Source organism: Euphorbia lathyris, chromosome 6, assembly GCF_963576675.1.
Source record: "Euphorbia lathyris chromosome 6, ddEupLath1.1, whole genome shotgun sequence".
Lineage (NCBI taxonomy): Eukaryota > Viridiplantae > Streptophyta > Magnoliopsida > Malpighiales > Euphorbiaceae > Euphorbia > Euphorbia lathyris.
Window position 1 is genome coordinate 68,801,005 of NC_088915.1, and position 20,807 is coordinate 68,821,811.

Here is a 20,807-nt window from a genome sequence, read left to right on the forward strand (position 1 = left end):
TCTTAAAGAAAGCGACATTGTCCGCGACTCTGCCCATTTAATTTTTTTCGGTCTGTTCCTGTTTTTCTTAGTTCGAGTTTTAACAAGATCCCTGTGAACCCATCAAGACCAGGAGAGCTATAACCATCCATCTCAAAAACAGTCTTTCTGACTTCAGAGAAATCCAGACAATGAATAAGCAAATCATTCTCAGCATCAGTAACCAATCTCGGCACCACCTCATAAACCAAATCAAAATTACCGGGGCTGCCCAAATCATTTTTAAACAAAGTTGAATAAAAATCCTCAATATGAGAGTTAATCAGCATAGTATTAGTAATCAATTGATCATCAATCCTAAGAGCCGAAATTCCAGACATAGCAACACGATTTGAAGCAATTCTATGAAAGAACGTCGAATTCCTATCACCATCTTTTAACCATTTCACCATTCTTTTTCCCGTAAAAAAACTATTCTTTCCTACGAAGAGCCGCATCCAAATTAGAATGAGCCGCAATCTCCTCAAGATAAAGAGAATCAGAAAAACCAAACACCAAGATATCATGTTGCATTTTAGCCAAACTCTCCTCAGACTCAGAAATTGCAATGTCAACATTACCAAAAACATTCTTATTCCAATTAATTGATATTTGCCATATAAACAAACTTTACTTTTCTTTAAGCTAACAAATTTTACTTAATATACATAAAATAAAATTTAAAACTTTTAGTAAATTTTATAATGTAAATTAAATTATTATATATATATATTATTTACATGGTCATCCGATTCAACCAATCCCAATCAACCGGTCGAACAGATTGATCTCCAAACCAGTTGTCCATAAGTCTGGTTTTTAAAACATGGTTTATGACACATCTTTCTTCACATTGATATACTGTTAGGGACGCCTCTGCCAGTAACGCCAGGAGCAGATGTTGGCATTAGAGATTCATAAGGTGAAATTCCAGGCCCGCATCTATTCCTCAGCTTAGGATCAGAATTCCTCTGCTCAATCACTTTCTCTATCTTCTTTATCTCCATTGAAAATCTATGAAACGCCTCAACAATCTCCGTATCACCTGACCATGTCGACAAGTCTCTACTACCGCCGATATACTCCTCTCCCACGCCATGGTTGGACAGAATTTCAAGTACAGACATAAAATACGTTATCTGAGGCAAACTCGGCAATGAAGAAAGCAAAAAACCCTGTGGATTTGCCAGAAAATTTTCGTAATCGACATCGCCCTCCTTAGGCACTAGCTTGCGCATATATGGTGGCCTAACGGGTACGTATCCTCCGTAATTATATTGTCCGAAATTTAGTGCTGCGTGTTGAGCTGTTACGATCCATAATATGGTGGTGAGAAAGGATATGAGATGTTCTGAAGTTGAGAGTTCCGGCCACCAACTTGCCTGAGAGATATCGGCGTGTCCGACATTGATGAATTCATTATACCAGGCTTGAAGTTCAGTGTCAGATTGGACTAGACTTGAGTCAGGATAATAATATTTGACATAGGTCCTAACCAGTTTCTCAATGGCTGACCATATTAGTAGCCCGTCATTTGCATATGGGTAATCCTCGATTAGCAACCTGAGTCCATGTTCCTGGCTTGGATCTGCTTCTGCCATTCCTCTATAATAAGAACAAGTATGAGTATTGACAGGAGATGTTTTAATGATGGGTGCAAAAATACCCATAAGGCTAGTCAAGAGCAATTTTAACCCTAACGTCTAAAATGGTACAATTTTAGGCTATGTTTTATAATGGTGTCTGATCCAAATTATCAACGTAAGGATAAAATTGCTATTGGCCACAAACCTTAGGGTAAAATTGTACCATTTTAGACGTTAGGGTTAAAATTGCTTCTGACCCAATACAAGGTATTTTTGCACCTTAACCCTTTAATGATTATGATCAGCAGCTCTATAAATGGAAGTTAAGTTAAGTACCTTCTAATAAGGTCAGCAGGGAGGCCCTCCAAGTCAAAACGCCACCAATCTTGATAGGAAGATTGAGTCATCTCCATGCAATATCTTTCGGGAGTGAAGAAACTTTCAATTATACCTCCTGCATTTATGAGAACTTCACGAGCTTGTGCATTTATAGCCAATGTGTCTAGCATGTGAATCTTCAGAAGTTTGTGAATTGGATGCATAACGCTTAATTGTCTGTTTGCTGATATTATTAGTGGTTCCATGCATGCATGAACTCGTAACCTGCACTATTTCCAAATTCAGTTTACTCAGGAATTTTCACATGCACCTTAATGAGCAAGTGAATTTGCTCATTTACCGTTAGATATAGGCTTATTAAATCTAAGTCTCGGGATACTTTGAATCTCCACCTTAGGATTCTAATAAGCCTAGATCTAACTGTGAATGAGCAAATTCTACATGCTCATTAAGGTGAATGTGATCAAGACTGTCAGTTTACTATATAAATACCATTTTCGATTTTACAAATTACCATTTGCGAAGTTAAATTCAGAGGTTTAACTGTTATTGGAGTAGATAATCATCTTGATCAACTGTTAAAATAGTTATCATGCTAATGAAATATAAAGTTTAGAGGCGGTAATATCCAATTTTGAAGATAATCGTTCCTAAATGATTAGAGTTTGAAGAAATTACATACCAGTGATGAATTAGTTGATGAGCTGCAACGTCATTGGAGCAAACATGGGCCTTAGCTAGTTGCCAAAGCCAGTAAGTGGTGTCGTCATTAGGAGGGGTAAGCACTTGCATTGATTGCGTATTCATCTCGGTATTTGGAAGGCTGAGTTCTATCGCAACCGGTTTTAAAGTTCCCACTTTAGTCAGGAAAAAAATGGTGCGACTTGCATGTACTTTTCGTTCTCCAAGACTATTTATCCGATTCAGAAATGGAAGATATATATCATGATAGTCTAATATGAATAGTTTATTCTCTTCCAATGCCTGCAAATAATAATAAAAATATGATTATATCATAAGGAAATAATACAAAAGAATGAAGAAGATGGCTATCTTTCTCATTGATTCATAACAGAAAATACATCCTGCCCTGGGAATACAAAAACTGTTAACAAAACAAGAACGAGAAAATGGCAAAAAAGTAAAATTGCAGAAAATTACGTGCACTAGTTTCGATAATGATCTGCTCCTTGCCCATATTATTGGTGAATATGACGAGGAATGGTAATGATTAAATGATGGTTGGGTGAGGTTTATTTTTGAAGAAAGGTTCCGGTGAAGTAGGCCTGGAACAAGTTGTAAAGACCAAGTTTGGAAATGAGATAAGTGAATTGAGGTGAGTGTTGTGGCTTAGTGAAAATATCTGCAATCTGCAAGAATATGGAGATAGTCATTAAACTAATCAATTCTAAAGCAGCCCTCTCTCGAATAAAATGAAAATATATATCAATATCTTTATTACGCTCATGAAAGACTAGATTCTAAGCTATGTGAATCGCAGGTGTTGTCACAAAACATGAGAGCTGAGGCTTGATGGGAGAAGTGCAGATATATTAACGGGCAAAGAATCTATTGTAACTGATATGAAACTGAAGCCATTGACCTGTGTTTTAAGCCTTAGAGGAAGGCCTCGACATGGTTCTTTGTTTCTTAGACCTCTATGAGATTAATGCATTGCCTCGAAGAACTCCATAACTTGTGATGGACTTTTTAGTTTCAGGACATGTGAATATGGCGTTGGATGATGAGTTACAATCACTAGTGTTACTCAACTCTTTGCTTGATATCTGGGATGCACTAGTAGTATCTTTAAGCAATTCAGCTTCTCAAGGCATTCTTACATTGGATATAGTCAAAGATAGCATGTTCAATGAAGAAGTAAGAAGGAAAAAATAAGGTGTAGCAGCCGATTCAGAAACCCTCATCTTAGGATATCATGGAAGAACTAGCAATGGAAAATTCCATAGGTGAGATAAGTCAAAGGACAAGTCAAAAGATGACTGGAGAGGAAGGTCTAAGATAAGAAAGAACCTAGAATGTTACCACTATGGTGGGATAGTCCACATGAAGATAGAGTGCAAGTTGTTGTAATGAGAGCAAGATAGAGGTCACAAAAAAGTGATGCCACACACACGACCACAACTACCTCTTGTGGAAATGACGTAATTATTCTATCTGGTGATAGCTTCATTATCCTTGCCTTTGAAGATGCATCATGGATAATAGATTCTGGTGCATCATTTCATGTCACCTCACGGAGGGACTTCTTTACATCCTACACTCATGAGGATTTTGGTAATGTGAGGATGGGAAATGACAAATTGTCCAAGATCATGGGAAGATGAAATATTTCCCATGATACCCGCACATATTGCCACTCAGTCCTCAAGTATGTGAGACATGTTCCAGACATGCGTCTCAATCTAATCGCCACTGGATTACTTGACGATGAAGGATACACCCATGTCTTTATTGAAGGGAAATGGAACTCAGACTATCTCTTCCTAGCACGAGGGAAGAAGGAGAATACCATATATATGACATATGAAAAATTTAGTAATGGGTATGTAACTGCTCTTGTAGAGCACGCAATCGATCTGTGGTATAAACGACTCGGTCACATGAGTGAGAAATGGCTGTAAATTCTAGCTAAAAGAGAGGCACTCACTGGAATAAAGAAAGGCATACCTATAAATCATGCACACATTGCTTGGCTGGAAAGCAACATAGAGCTTCATTTCAACATGGTCATGCACAAATAAAACCCAATGTATTGGATATGGTGCACTGTGATTTTTGTGGTCCTATGACCATTAGTTCTCTTGGTGGTGCAAGATATTTTGTTACCTTCATTAACGATAATTCTAAGAAGGTATGGGCTTACGCACTTAGAACAAACGGTCAAGTGTATGAACTTTTCAAGCAATTTCAAGCCAACATTGAACAAGAGACGAGTAGAAGCTTGAAGTGTATTAGCACCAATAACGAAGGAGAATACATGGGGATGTTTAGACACTATTGTAGAATTATTGGAATAAGGCATGAACAATCTATTATGAAGACTCCTCAATATAATGGAATAGATGAAGGAGTGAATATAACAATTGTTGAAAGAATAAGAACAATGTTATCTCATGCCAAGCTGGCCAAATATTTTGCGGTAAAGTCTTGATGACTATAGTTGATCAAATAAACCTTTCTCCTTTGATGCCTGAAACAAGTTCTAGTGAGGAAAAGATGTTTCCTACAATAATTTGAAGAGAAAATCAAACAAATAAGATCCGGTTAGAAGAGACTACATCTCCCTCTCTTGCTCCCTAAAGTTTAGTCTCTCTGCTTCTCTGTTGTCCTCTCAAAAGTCGACTTTGACTGAAGCATCTTGCCTCGGTAATCATCAAGAGTAATAAACTCCGACCAAATTGAGGAATATATCGATTCCTTCATTCTTTATCAGTATACACAGGTTGGCCAACACAGTGTGTAACAAGGGTTCACTTCCAACGGTGGTGTTCCATAATATAAACGCAAATTAGGCCTCACCTCAAGTTTTTTAGAGGCATCCACCCACATAAAACCTCTAGTTAGCACCCAAACTTTAATCTCCATCAGGGGCATATCCATATGATCTGATCAGTTGTGCGTCAGTTTAGAAGACTTTTCCATTGGTCAAAAGAGTGAGCACCAACTTACCTTCGATGCTAAGTATGGAAATCAACAAAGAACTGACTCTTGGGTCCATGCACTTCAAATTATCCAATTTCTCTTGCATTTGTGTAAACAAAAGAAAAAAACCAATGTTCGATTGAAAACCTCAAAAAAGGCGGTCCAAGCAAAAGGAGAGATAGAGAAAAAGTTGTGGGATGTTAAAAAGCTGAATTGAAAACCCCTAGGGGCAATTCAGGTAAAAAGAGAGATAGAGAATAACAGAGAGATCCTGTTGAGTCGAAAACCTGAAAAGGGCGACTCAGGCAAAAATTAGGGGAAAAGTCGACACTTTCTAGCAAAAGATATGAGCCCCATCGAGCTAAAACCTTAGCCTTCAAAGCTTCTCATGTTATGCCTATCTATCATTGTCATTTGCAGACAGTCTGAGCTCTCAGACACTAGGCATGACACTAAAACATCATTCATTAATCCTAAAGGCGTCACATCTCTCGAGTCTGGAACAGAGAATCCATGAAATCATTTCATTCATACATACATATGCATCTCCTAATGTATCCACACAGAGTAAAATGCACATATAACACATACTCCCATGCACACACACATACTCTCATGCACACACACATTCACACACACATACTCCCATGCATACATGTATACACGCATGAGCATTTTCACACATTAGGCCACATCCATCCACATACATATGCTCACATGCATCACTACATGTAGTCATTTGATTCAATGTCGACTCTAAAAGAGAAAGGGAATCTTATTTTAATACAGGGAATATATGAGGCTCCAGTTTGATAAAAAAAAGGACAATTATCACCAAAAGTAAGGGGGCAAAGACAGTCTAAATACAAATAATGGTTAATGGGATACTCAATATATCCCTAGAAATAGGGGAAATGATGTCCCAAAAGATAATGTTCAATATATTTTTCAAGTTGTTTTGCAGATTTCGCCGACCTGAGGGGACACCAAAACAACATCTTCTAAAGCAAGAGAATCCAAGGGCATTGAATGAGAAAATATAGTCCTATGCAAAACAGCAAAATTGTCAACAGACAAAGGAAAAATCTCAATAGCGGTCTAAAGAAAAATTCAGTCCACGAGAAGAATTGCAATCAATTCAACAAAGTCGGATGGCTCCAGAAGGCAGAGTGGGGTTTTATCTTTTACAGTTCAGATGGCTTCCGAAGTAAGAGTTAGGTCGCAAGGAAAAAATTATCATCAATTCGATAAGGCTGGATGGCTCCCGAAGGGAGAGTGGGGTTTTGTCTTCTGCAGATCAGATGACTTCCGAAGGAAGAGTTGGGTCATAGCAAAAATTATCATCAATTATTCAACGAAGCCAGATGGCTTCTGAAGGGAGAATTGGGTTTTATAGCTCACATGTGGATTATTTGACAGTAGTGATCAACTTTTGGGACATATCGTTGAAGAGACCTACAATCTAAGATCGCTTAAGAGATTAACCATAACAGGTCGATGTAGAGACCTACAATCCGAGATCGCTTAAGAGATCCACAACCACAGGTCGTTGAAGAGACCTACAATCTAAGATCATTGAAGAGATCAACCACAATATATCGCTGAAAAGACCTACAATCCAGGATCGTTAAAAAGATCCACAACTACAGGTCGTTGAAAAGACTAACAAAATAAGATTTTTGAAGAGATCAACCACATCAGGTTGTTGAAGAGACTTGCAAACTAAGATCATTGAACAGATCAACCATAACAGGTCGTTGAAGGGACCTACAATCTGAGATTGCTTAAGAGATCCACAACTACAAGTCGTTGAAAAGACTTATAATCTAAGATCGTTGAAGAGATCAACCATAACAGGTCGTTGAAGAGACCTACAATTCGGGATCATTGAAGTGAGCTACAACTACAGGTCATTAAAGAGACCGTAATCAGAGATCATTCAAGAGATCCACAACCACATATTGTTAAAGAGACTTACAAATCATATATCGTTCAAGAGATCCACAACAACCAGTCGTTGAAGAGACCTAAAATCCGATATCGCTAAGGAGATCAATAATCAGATGTCTGTCTGCTCACAGTCGTTTAAGAGACTGGATCAATGAATCATTCACAACATTCTCAAAGTCCATATGAGTATTTACTTTATCATATTTTTTTCCATTACGCACATTTTCTTTCTACCTCTTCAAAGTAGGGGCAAAAACCGTTTTTTCAAAACATCTAGTTTGAATTCAGTTTTCTAAAAATGTACACAACTCACAATGCATGATAAAGTAGGGACAACTGTAGACATTAGAGTCAGAACTCTATGATGAAAACCTTTCAAAGATGATTGGAAATACAGTCGAAAATGGATCACAGAAAAATCCATCATTAAAAAGTCAAAGTCAACCCTTTCCCATTCAAAACAAAAAATTCAAAGCACCAAATTGAATTTTAGGATATCTTAGTAAGTCTTGTCCCCTAAGAGTGTCAAAACGCACTTTTTCGAGCTCAATTCGGAGGTCTAACAAAGAATTTGTGACTAGTTGATGTTTTCAAGTGAAATCCGGGATAAAATGGGCAATAACCTTAGTTTGGGTTAGTTTTACCCTTAGACCATTAGACATAAAAATGTCTGTCTCGTCGAATAGAGTTTAATGGCACAAGAGTCGTCAAAATTGTAGATCGGGAAGAACATTTTTAAATGAAAAGAAGATGGCCAATAGATTACTAACGGAAATTTTGGTCGTGCGGCTAGGCTCATCCATTTTCTTATTTTATTTTTCATTGTTGATTTTTATTATCAATAGGCTATCAAATATATTTTATGTATATATTTGATCCTAAATTTAAATAACCCTAAAACAATGGTTTACAAGTTAAATCATTTGTTTTAAATCTTTTTATTTATTTCAATTAATCTGTTCTTTTACTTTTATTTTAGAATCTGATACTAATAATATTGCATGTTAATATTATTAATTTAATTGGTTTATTTTGTTAATAACGATGATTTGGGATAAACGAACCAATTCGGGATAAATTTTATCTTATGGTCGTTTAGGTAACCTAATAACTTTATTTTTTATTTACGTTCAATCTCTTTTCTATTCATTTTAATTTCTAACCCAAAAACTTTATTTTTATTCACTTTAATCCCTGATATAATAAACTTTATTTTTGTTCACTTTAACGTTAATTTAATACTTTTCATTTTATTCATTCTAGTCCCTAATTTGAACTTTTCATTTTATTTATTCTAGTCTTATTTTGGGAACATTGTATTTTATTCACTTTCGTTCTTAATTTAAAGTTTTTCTCTCCTTTCAATTAGGTCCCTCAATAACTTTTTTTCAGTTTATTCAATTTAGTCCTTTATCCATTTTCACACCATAATTAATTGTATAACTATGTTATTTCTTTCTAGCCTTTTATTTTGGTGGATATGAGTATGGGAGAATATTTTAATTTGTACCTATTTCATTGCTTTTGGATTGTAATATTTTGTTGTTTATTTTATTTTGTTGTGCAATATGGCATAAAAATGATTTTTTCCAAATAAATCAAGCATTCAAAATGAATATAAAAAGTTTAGAAGAGTTATTAGTAGTCTAGGTATATTTAGAAATGCTAACTATGAGGCCGGTGCATTCACCGGACAATTTTGGGGTGCTTAATATTTCCTTTCGAGGAGATATTAACCTTCTCCAAGCATACATAACTTCCCGAACCCATTTGCTTCCTGCAAGGAATCTCAGTAACATTCTCGGACCTAAAATTCGGGTGGCGACTCTTTCTCTGACACTAGTCCTGTTGAGCTAGTTGTTTTCTCTATTGGACCTCGAGTCCAAACAGCACCGTAGTAATCATGACGGACCTTCCGTGGGTGAAAGCCTGTCGAGGTAGGCTTTGTCTATAGTATGTTATTTTTATAAGCCAATTTTCAAGAGATTTCCATCAGTAAATGCTCATTTGGTCCTCCTTTTTGTAGTTCTTTTTATTCCAAATAATAAAATAGAAGTGCTCGCTTAGGATTGAGAAATAAATGTCTATAACTATTTCGGAAGATAATTCATCTAACATATGCTAGTTCTTAGAATCAACAAATAGTAAATAATAATAGCAAATACTAGATGTCGTAATGCCTTGAATCAATATAACACACTACGATAGGAAGCAACGGGGGTCTCGCTGCCCGGTCAGCAAGTCGGGGGGTCCATGGGTTCGTGGATTCCAAGTCAGATTAGGTCGTGGGTTCCAAGTCAGATTAGGTTAGATTGGGTAGTATAAATACCCCATTATGTAAACCTAATTTGTATTATGTTTTTCGCCTCCTAATAAATACTATTCTCCTTTTACCCGTGGACTAGCCAATACAACGTTGGTGAACCACGTAAATCTATGATTATTTACTTATTTATCTTTCGTTAATTCCGCACAACAAACTGGTATCAGAGCTTTTAGTTTCCGATCGGTATTTTGGTTTCTGGAGAGAAAGATGTTTGCTATGAACGTGAAGTTCGAAAAGTTTAGTGAGAGAAATAGTTTCAGCCTATGGCAGATCAAGATGCGGGCTTTGTTAAAACAACAAGGTCTTTGGATGCCGTTGAAGAAGGCAATGGGAGAAGTCACTACTGAGATGGCGATTTTGGAAGAAAATGCACATTCGACAATTATGTTGTGCCTCACAGATGATGTCATCACTGAGGTCTGAAACGAAGAGACTACTGCTGGTCTGTGGATGAAGTTAGAGAGCTTAAACATGACGAAATCTCTAATAAACAAACTTCTTCTGAAACAACGTCTGTTTAGCTTGCGAATGCAGGAAGGTACGCAACTCAGGGATCATTTAGATCAATTGAACACATTATTATTAGAATTACGTAATATTGATGTGAAAATTGAAGATGAAGATGTTGCTCTAATTCTGTTGGTGTCTTTACCGCTTTCATATGAGAATTTTGTTCAATCATTTCTTGTTGGTAAAGATACTATGAGTCTGGAAGAAGTTAGGTCATCTCTTCGTAGTAGAGAGTTGTGCCATAAGGCGAACAATACAGGTACAGATAATCAGGCCTCTAGATTGTTTGCGAGCGACAGTAAGGGAAATGGTAACGGTGGAAAGAAGAACTCTAAGAAGCCGTTCTCAAAGGGTCCCAAGCCAGACGACACCTGTAACTACTGTAAGGAGAAAGGACATTGAAAAACTGATTATCTAAAGAAGAAGAAGAAATTTGAAAATCAACCAGGTTCTGCTACTGTAGCAAACTGTGACACCAGCTCTGAAAATGATATTGCTCTAGTTGCTGATGGACACACTCATCACTTTGATGTGTGGGTTCCTGATTCAGGAGCATCTTATTATATTTATCCAAGGAGAGAGTGGCTTTCAACTTATAAGCAGGTAGATGAAGGTAGCATTTCAATGGCTAATAGTCATGTCTGCAAGGCAGTTAGAATAGGCTCGATCAAGTTGAGGACACATGATGGTAAGTTCTGCACGTTGAACGAAGTCAAGCATGTTCCATTGATGACGAAGAATCTAATATCTTTGAATCTGCTAGACAGCAGGGGTCTTAACTGGTCAGGAAAAGATGGAGTTCTGCATGTCTATAAAGGTTCTGATGTGATTCTGACAGGTGTGAAGCATGGTACTTTGTATTTCCTGTAAGGTTCCACTGTTACAGGTTCAGCTGATGTTGCATCGTTAGAGATTGTCCGGGAAGATATGACAAAGCTATGGCATATGAAACCTGGTCATATGGGTGAAAGAGGGATGCAAATTCTATCAAAGGATGATCTTCTTGGTGGTCATAAGGTCAAGAGTCAAGAGTTTTGTGAACACTGTGTCTTTGGGAAACTACATCGCAGCAAGTTTCCCTATGCTATTCACATAACAAAAGGCACACTTGATTACATCCACTCTGATTATTAGGGTCCATCTCGAGTTGAGTCTTTGGGAGATCACATGTATTTTGTGTCTCTGATTGATTATTCAAGGATGACTTGGGTCATCATGATGAAGCATAAAGGTGAAGCTTTCAATAATTTCAAGCAGTGGAAAGCATTAGTGGAAAACCAAACAGGAAAGAAGATAAAGAGGCTGTGAAATGATAATGGTCTGGAATTCTGCTCGTCTGAGTTTGATCAGTTCTGTAAGGATGAAGGGATTCCTCAGCATCACACAGTCAGGAATACACCGCAACAGAATGGTGTAGCTGAGCGAATAAACTAGACATTACTAGAGAGGGCGAGGTGTATCCTCTCTAACGCTATGTTAGATAGAAGATTCCTGGCTGAAGCGGTGAACACAACATGTTATCTGATTAACCGCGGACCACACACCGGTATACAGTTCAAGACGTCTAATATATGGTCCGAAAAGGTTGCTGATTACTCAAATTTGAAAGCTTTTGGGTGCACAGTTTACTATCATGGTAATGAGGGTAAGCTAGAGCCAAGAGCCAAAAAGGGAGTATTCGTAGGCTATGGAGATGGAGTTAAAGCTTTCAGGATCTGGTCTCCATCCGAGAAAAGGGTCATTATGAGCAGAAATGTAGTATTTGATGAAAAATCTGTGTTTAGACCCATTGTGAAGCCTACAACTGCAACAGAAACTGATAGCATTGATAAACAGGTGGAGCTTTAGGCCATACAGAGTGAGAGTGGTTTGAAGGAACAAGAGTTAGAGGCAGAAATTGAGCTACCAGAATCTACACCATCGGATCCTCAACCATATGAAGCTACACATCGTAACTTAGCTCAAGATTGACCGAGGAGGGTTGGAGTTGGGCCACCTAAGAGGTATGGTTTTGAGGACATGGTGGGCTATATACTACAGGTTGCTGAAGAAGTGGACACTCGTGAACCATCAACTTACAAAGAAGCTATTTCAGGCACCGATTCTGAGAAATGGTTTGCTGATATGGGAGATGAGATGGAGTCCTTTCACAAGAATCAGCATGGGATTTAGTCATACCACCTCTAGGGAGAAAGATTATTACTTGCAAGTGGGTTCTCAAGATGACGGAAGGGATATCACCTACAGAGGGAGTCAAGTATAAGGCTAGATTTGTTGCTACAGGTTTCAATCAGACAGAGGGAGTGGATTATAATGAGATATTCTCACCAGTAGTTAGAACACCTCTATTAGAGTGTTGCTAGCTATACTTACACATCAGGATTTGGAGGAAGACAGCCTTTCTGCATGGAGATTTGGAGGAAGAGAAATACATGATCCAACCAGATGGTTTCCAAATTCCTTTTCCAACTAAATTCGACATATCTTGTTTCCCGACGGTATATCTTGTTTCCTATTCGAAGTAGTATTGCATTTCGGTTTTCTACTTGGATTCGACATCGTGGGGACATCATAGGTTCGTGGGTTCCAAGTCGGAGTAGGTCGGGGTTCCAAGTCGGACTAGGTTAGATTGGGATTATAAATACCTCATTATGTAAACCTAATTTGTAATTTGTTTTTCACCACCTAATAATACTATTCTCCTTCTGCCCGTGGACTAGCCAACGCAACGTTGGTGAACCACGTAAATCTGTGTTTCGATTATTTGCGTATTTATCTTTCGTTAATTCCGCACAACCTAGATATGAACGTTGAACATGCGCTTAAAGTATCCATTTGCTATTCCTTTTCGTAGCTACATTTTACTGTTTTATTCAAAACAATACATATAGATGTTTGGTTATGATTGGGAAGTAACATCCCATGCTACAAAAACATTAAGCAACTAGGAGTAACAGTTATTGTTGAACTAAAACAGTCGATAAAACTAACGACAAGAAAAATGAGTAGATTTGTTTTTCTTACCTGTTGCACACTCATTCCATTGAGATAGCCTATAATATGCTCTTCTTTCAGGGCAGACTCTTGAACACCATAAACACATGGATTAAGCTTGCTTACAGGTGGAAAAACCTATATATGCAATTGAAATCCTTAATTAGTGTTCTAGCATTTGTACTATGATGAATATAAGAAGTTGTACACGTTTCTTCACAAAAGACACAAGGACATGTGTCATATGAAGAGCTTTCGGGTCAAACTAAATTAGAATATACCAATCAATCATGAGGACACGTTGACCAATATGAGAAGAATTCTGAAATTACTCGAGAATATGTCAATGATTCTACGCTTGGAATCAAAAAAGGTAATTTTAGTAAGATACAACGTCGTTCAGAGCTCGACACCTGTTGGAAGGCAAAGATCTAGGACAAACATTCCAACAGACTACCAGATTTACTCGTTCAATGTAGTCTCACCTTCAATCTTTCAATGCTTAAAGGGTTGACACCTCTAAGTGTTAAACGACCAAATTCATCATCTCTTAAGCAACATGTTGCTTGGCCTGAAACTGATAGAAAACAAGTTGTATTAATCTTTCATATTCAATGAGAAATAGAATAAAAATTACAGTGCTTACAAGATATGCCCTTGGGAGGGTCGAATTTGTAAATTTCATTGATGGACTTTCTGATCTTGGTGAAGATTGATGAGAATGGATGATTCTGATTTTGATTGTTCGACTTCTTTTTATAGAGTAAATTAATATCAGAAAAGTTCTTGATGGAATCGTCGTCAGTTGAGATCACATTTTTTAAACCCGGAATCAAATTTTTAATCAATCCTCTCAACTTTCCTGCAGCAACGGCTTTGGTTTTAGAATCAGCAAGTGATTCGTCTCTTGGTACATAAGTTTTCATTTCCTGTTTCACTGGAGATTCTGTCTTCATATCTGCATCACTCGTAATAATTAACCCACATTCTTAATAATAATAATGATGATATCAAAGTCATATCTATCAAATATATAAACTTTTTTTTATTTTGGTCATCTAGTTTGAGGAGGACAAAGCAAGTTTGTGTTCTTTCTTCCTTTTCTAATTGGGTTAGATTCCTCTATTTTAGGTTATTGTTATTTTTTTTGTATTCATATATTTTATCGGTCTGAATTGCATCTGCTATTTATTATTCTATTGTTTACACATTTTTCGAATTGAGCAAGAGCGGACACGCTTTTTATTGTTCGTGGATCAATAAATTTATATTTTGTGCAGCCCTACCCAATAGCCCCCTCAAATTGCTATAAAATATAGTCAATTAATCTCTCGGTAATCTGTACCCATAAATTGTGCTGCATGCGCCTTGGAAAATTCAAATGAATTGATACATAAGCTACAAGTTGGATTTGGACTGACACCTAGAAAAAAAAAGATCAATTACTTTTGTTCCACCATAAAATCCAATATCTCTTGTTACTTGAGTAGAATTTTTGTGGTTCCTTACTTCAATTGTAACAAATCTTCCTGTCGATATACCATATTTAAAACACAGCCAAGAGTGAACAATGTTATCATCACATTGTTCACAAAGTTAGGGCATAAAAAATAACAAAATTAACCCTCTTTATTTTTTCTTATCGTATCAGTCTAAGTCCAATGTGTCGTTACATGTCAACTCATTTGACTTTTCCAAAGCGTGCCCAAACCTTCCACATTCTATTTACTTCTATGTAATCGATGGTTAATTGACGACATTTTAAACAAGTTAAGGTAGTTATCAGGATATTTTAAACAAATTAAAAAGATTATTGAAACACTTTAAAAGTTCAGGACTAAGTGCTCGAGTTAAGGTTGTTGACTCAGAATTTTAAGATTCCTATGACCTGACCTTCCCGGTAAAGATTACTAAGACATGGAAAGAAAAATATCAATTAGTGTTTAATGCCAATTAATTTTTTTTTTTTTTTGACAAGTTTACAGGTGAAATGGTATACTAAGCCTTAAATTAAATAGGAATAAACATTCCTCAGGGCACATGGACCAATGGAAAGAGATTGAATTCTTAGATGAGAATCCTTCAATCATGTCTAAGATTAAATAATCCCAATTCTACCTACAATATGTCACTATTGAGAAGATCATACCTGTTCTTTATGGAATCTAAGGACAAGTTCAAATACCTGTTCTAACAGAATGCGATTTTATATTTAAGGTACATATCTAATAATCTAAATTGCTTATTACTTTGTCTTATACTTTACTAACCTAGTCATCTGATTGGGGTTGCATATCAAGGGCTTCAACAAAAGTACTAACCTGTAGTATTTGCAGGACGACCAGTACGACAACGTCTTGGATAGGGGAGATTTAAACCGCCTAAAGTTGGCCTTACAAATTCCAAGCCTTTATCAGGAATTCCTAAATCATCATAGACATTGTAATCATATACTCTGTCAGTAAGTTCTCTTGTTCCTTTTCCATCTCCTCTTAATAGCTCAAGTTCCTTTTCCCTCAGCTCTTTTAAACCTAATGGTGTTTTACAAGGTAAATACGCCTGTAATAGAAAATATTAAAAAACATCTGTCAGAAATTAAATTTGGAGGAATTGAGAAGAAATTCTACTATACGCCTAATGCAATACACTAGTTCAATAAAAAAATATCACTTGTACTTATTTATTTCGTAACACCAATAATCTCTCATGAATTGTTATGCATCTCACTTTTGATTGGTAGGATATATTACACCCTGTATATATTAAAAGTTAAGTGAAAATTAGAAATAATTGGACCTTGTTGACGAAAAACATTCTGTTTTGCTGTTGTTGAATCCAAGAAGAGCAGGCGAAGTTTAGAAACCCTTCAACGATCACATTTTCCAGAAAAAACTCCTTATGGTACTTATTATATACCATTATTGCTCCTGGTACCCCAAAGTTTGAATCCACCATAAATTCAACCTTGTATTTGGTCAACTTCTCAGACAATATAAATGTTGCTTCGCTGCTAACCCTTGCTTGCATAGTCCCTAACATAATAATATATAAAAAAAAAACATCATATAAAAAAATAAGAGAGTCTGGAATTGTTCAACCAAATGATGATTATGACTCAACTGATGATTTTTGTAGTTTAAAATTTTGAAGATTAGTTTGTAGAGCCAACTGGGTGTTATGCCTAAAACAAAATTTAAATTTTATTTAACTATATTTCAAAAAACTTAAAAAAAATCCTATTTCAAACTATATATATATATATATATATATATATATATATAAAATACAATTCCAAAATTAGATTAAATACTGAATAACATTTTTGTTGTACTGAATTAGATATTTATAGTTAAGTGATTTGGCATTACATGGTTTAATTGTGTATGATTATATTTGATCTGAGGGTTTAACCTGTAAAATTAAAAGATAATAAGCTGAATAAAAATAAAATAAAATAAAGTAAAAATTTGAGGCTTAAAAATGCTTTTTTCTTTATAAATTTTTTCAATGAATTTAGATTTAATTTTTTCCGATTGCATTGAATAACCCCTTAGCAGCTTGACAGGTAGCATAGTGTATTTTCCATTTTCTACATCCAATAAATTCTATTGAGAAATAGGGAATTATTGTACGTAATTTGATAAGAATAAAAATTGTTCGAAACTTTTAAAATACGCTGATAGAAAGACATAAAATCTTATTTGGCCCCTCTGATATATAAAATTATGTCATTGAAATCAAATAATTTTTCATTTAAAATGGGTTAAATATCTCGTGTGGGAGCAAATTTTAACAAATGATACTATAAAGAGCAAATTAAAAAAAATTTAGATACCAGAAGAGAGGTAAATAAAGTTTAATCCTCGATAGCAAAGGTAGTATATATATAAAATAGTTACTTGGATCAACATGGGAGCTAACAAGCTGCAAAACGACATTACTGATCTGGGGAGGGGTAAGATTAAGCCTCATCTGATCAGAATTTGAATTTCTGATCGTAACCTCAGCAGTCATCTTGAGTTTCACAGGTTCAGGTTCAAATTTGCTGCTATAAACAACCAGAGCTTCTTGTTTTGCTCTAGTTATGAGCAGCCTCAGCCTGGTTTCTGACATTCGGTGCCGCCTTCTCACCGGCCACCAACACAATTCACTACTCACATAAGATTTTGATGTCGAAACTGGAAAATGAAACCATGTTTTCTGCCTTCTTAATGAACACACAATTTCCATATTTGTTTGGAAAAACACAATTACATGCATGGGTAGATAATTCCTCGTTGGTCTCTTTATATAGAGACTGATAATGAAACCCCTCATTAAACTTCATTTTCGCTTAATAACCTCATTAAAAGTACTTATTTATTTTAATAAAACCACTCTAATCATTACAAAAAGAAAAAAAAAATTTGCACCCAACTTTTATGTATGACATGGTGAAAGTCATGTCAGTGACACGTGTATGACTGCTATTAATTTGATTATTCTTTTTCTAGGTATTATATTTTGTTATATTACTCGATATGTTGGGTTAAAATTAGAAACAATATATATAGATATTTTCCAAAAAAAAAACCATCTAACAATGAACCACCTTAGACTTCTACTTAAAAAAAAATGCCCATGTTTCACTTGATTTTATTAATTAACAAGAATGGAAAAAAATGATAAACTTTCATTAAACAAAACTTAACTACAGATTCCTATATATAGCCAAAAAATATAATGACTAATAAAGGAAAAGACCTATCTACCCTTTATATTCTTTTAAATCCTAGATAATCTTATTAGCCTCCCTCAAACTAGACTGTATATGGAATATACACCCAGTTTGTTAAGTAAAACAGAAAAAGTCTTAATTGGTAATGGTTTGGTGAAGATGTCTGCAATCTGCTGTCTAGTAGAAACAGGCAAAGGTTTTATGATTTTTGCTAAAAATTTCTCTCGAACAAAATGGCAGTCTAAGGCTATGTGCTTGGTCCTTTCATGGAATGTAGAATTCTTGACAATATGTAAAGCTGAGGCATTATCACAAAAAAGAGGAATAGCCCTTGGATGAGGAATCTGTAAGGCTTGAAAAATGTACAGCAACCATTGTAGTTCACCCATAGCTGCTGACATTGCGCGATATTCAGCTTCAGTGCTTGATTTGGAGACTGTGGCTTGCTTTTTGCTTTCCCAACTAATTAATGATTGTCCAAGAAAGACCGTGAATCCAGTGATTGATCGTCTAGTGTCCAAGCAAGTAGCCCAATCTGCATCAGAATATGCTTGCAAAAATATGTCAGAATCTGAGGAATAAAATAAACCTTTTCCCAGATCCTTTTTTAAATAATGCAGGATTCTATTTGCTGCCTGTTGATGTAGTATTAGTAAGGTAAATTAATCTTCCTATTAATCTTCTATAAGCAGTAGGATCTACTAAAAGTGTGCCCCCTTCTTTTGTTAATCTAAGAGTAGATTCCGTAGGAGTAGAAGCAGGCTTAGCTGCTAATAAACCAACATCATTCAAAAGATCAATAGTGTATTTTCTTTGTGAAATATTGATACCATATTTAGTCCTTGCAACTTCAAGACCCAAAAAATACTTTAACTCACCAAGATCTTTTATTTTGAATTCAACATCCATCAAATGTCAAATGTTATTGATTTCTTCTAAATATGTCCCTGTCAATATAATATCATCTACATAGATTAACAAAATAGATGAAAAACCTCCTGTATGCTTGAACAAAGAATGATCAGCCAATGACTGTTTATAACCATGTTGAAAAAGAAAAGTGGACAAGCGAGCAAACCACTGTCGACTTGCTTGCTTAAGTCCATATAAAGATTTATTTAGCTTACAAACTAGTCCAGGCTTTGGTAATTTTAATCCCTAAGGTGGAAGCATATAAACCTCTTCATCTAAATAACCATGCAGGAAAGCATTGTTAACATCGCATTGGTATAATTTCCATTGTTTTATTGTTGCTATAGCTAGAACAAGTCTCACTGTTGTTAATTTAACAACAGGGGAAAAGGTATCTATGTAATCTAATCCTTCTATTTGAGTATAGCCCTTTGCAACTAATCTAGCTTTATACCTTTCAAGAGTACCATCACTCTTCAATTTCACTTTGTAAACCCATAAACTCCCAACTGTTTGTTTTCCTTTAGGTAATTCTGTCAAAGTCCAAGTCTGATTACTATCTAATGCATCTAGTTCAGTTGCCATTGCATTCCTCCAACACTCATACTTTTCTGCCTCTATATAATTTTTAGGTTCATCTATAATAGTAGCATTCATCACATAATGTTTATAAGAGGGTGTTAATTTGCTATAATCAAGATATTGAGACAGAGGATACTTAACAGAACTTTGTGACTGAACTAAAGATTTACAAATATCAGAATCACTTTGTAAAGTGGCTTGATTACATAGAAAATCTTGTAAATAAGAAAGGACTTGCTTTTGTCTAGTGGATCTCCTAACAGGCTGAACATTATCTAATAAAGGTAATGGAGTATTAAGAGAATTATCAAGTGAATGAGATTCCATTGATGATTCATGATCCGATTCATTAAAAATATGAACTTGATTATGATCCTGAGAAAAATGAAGATCCTCGTTGCTAATATTGGGACTTAGTAAAGACCGTGATAAGCCTAAGCCTTCATTAACTAGACTATTGTCATTAGTAGATTTATCTAATGTTAAATCACTAATGTTCAAATCTCTAGTAAACTCACAGGTCAAAAGAGGAAAATTCCAAGAATTTAAAGTCCTAGTTTTATCAGCAGAAGGGAATATGTTCTCAAAAAATTTAACATCACGAGAAACAGTATAACTATTACTCTCTAGATCAAAGACCTTATATCCTTTCACATGAGCTTTATATCCTAGAAATATACAAGGTCTGGCCCTGGCATCAAACTTTGCTTTGTAACCCTTCAAATTAAAAATGTAAACCAATGAGCCAAATACTCTTAAATTTGAATAATTAGGCTCACTCTTATTCAGGAAATGATAAGGTGTCATATTATCAAGCAAAGGCGTAGGTAACATATTAATAAGATAAACATCATGTAATATGCAATCTGCCCAAAAAGTCAAAGGTAAAGATGCATGAAAACGTAAAGACTTAGCTACATTTAATATGTGTTGATGTTTCCTCTCCACAACACTATTTTGTTGTGGAGTATATGGACAAGAGAATTGATGAATAATTCCCTTAACTAAACAGAAATCCTCCAATTTTAACTCTGGAGCATTGTCTGTTCTTAACATTTTAATAGGAACAGCAAAATGAACAAGAACATATTGATAAAACCCCTCTAAACATTTAGTTGCTTGAGCTTTGTTTCTCAAAAGAAATACCCAAGTATATCTAGTAAAGTCATCAATAATAGTTAAAAAATATCTATAACCTGCATGTGAAACA

General features: G+C 35.5%; 1 protein-coding gene across 1 annotated transcript; it reads right to left on the reverse strand.

The window, feature by feature from the left end:
- Positions 1-636: 636 nt before the first annotated feature.
- LOC136233241 (linoleate 13S-lipoxygenase 3-1, chloroplastic-like) lies at positions 637-17,603 on the reverse strand. The gene is made up of 9 exons (XM_066022859.1): positions 17,286-17,603; positions 16,183-16,418; positions 15,708-15,945; positions 14,033-14,344; positions 13,872-13,963; positions 13,417-13,524; positions 2,626-2,927; positions 1,941-2,207; positions 637-1,623 (listed from the first exon to the last, which is right to left on the reverse strand). Exons 1-9 carry the CDS (start codon positions 17,497-17,499, stop codon positions 867-869), a joined length of 2,526 nt encoding a protein of 841 aa, XP_065878931.1. The 5' UTR covers positions 17,500-17,603; the 3' UTR covers positions 637-866.
- Positions 17,604-20,807: the final 3,204 nt, after the last annotated feature.

Bases quoted from the DNA above. Each gene is read 5' to 3' on its own strand.
- LOC136233241 (XM_066022859.1), bottom strand. From the start codon at position 17,499: ATGTCAGAAACCAGGCTGAGGCTGCTCATAACTAGAGCAAAACAAGAA. The intron at 13,964-14,032 runs GTAAGCACTGTA...GTTTTCTATCAG, and splicing joins CCCTCCCAAGGGCATATCTT to TTTCAGGCCAAGCAACATGT. The intron at 1,624-1,940 runs GTACTTAACTTA...TTCTTATTATAG, and splicing joins CCTGCTGACCTTATTAGAAG to AGGAATGGCAGAAGCAGATC.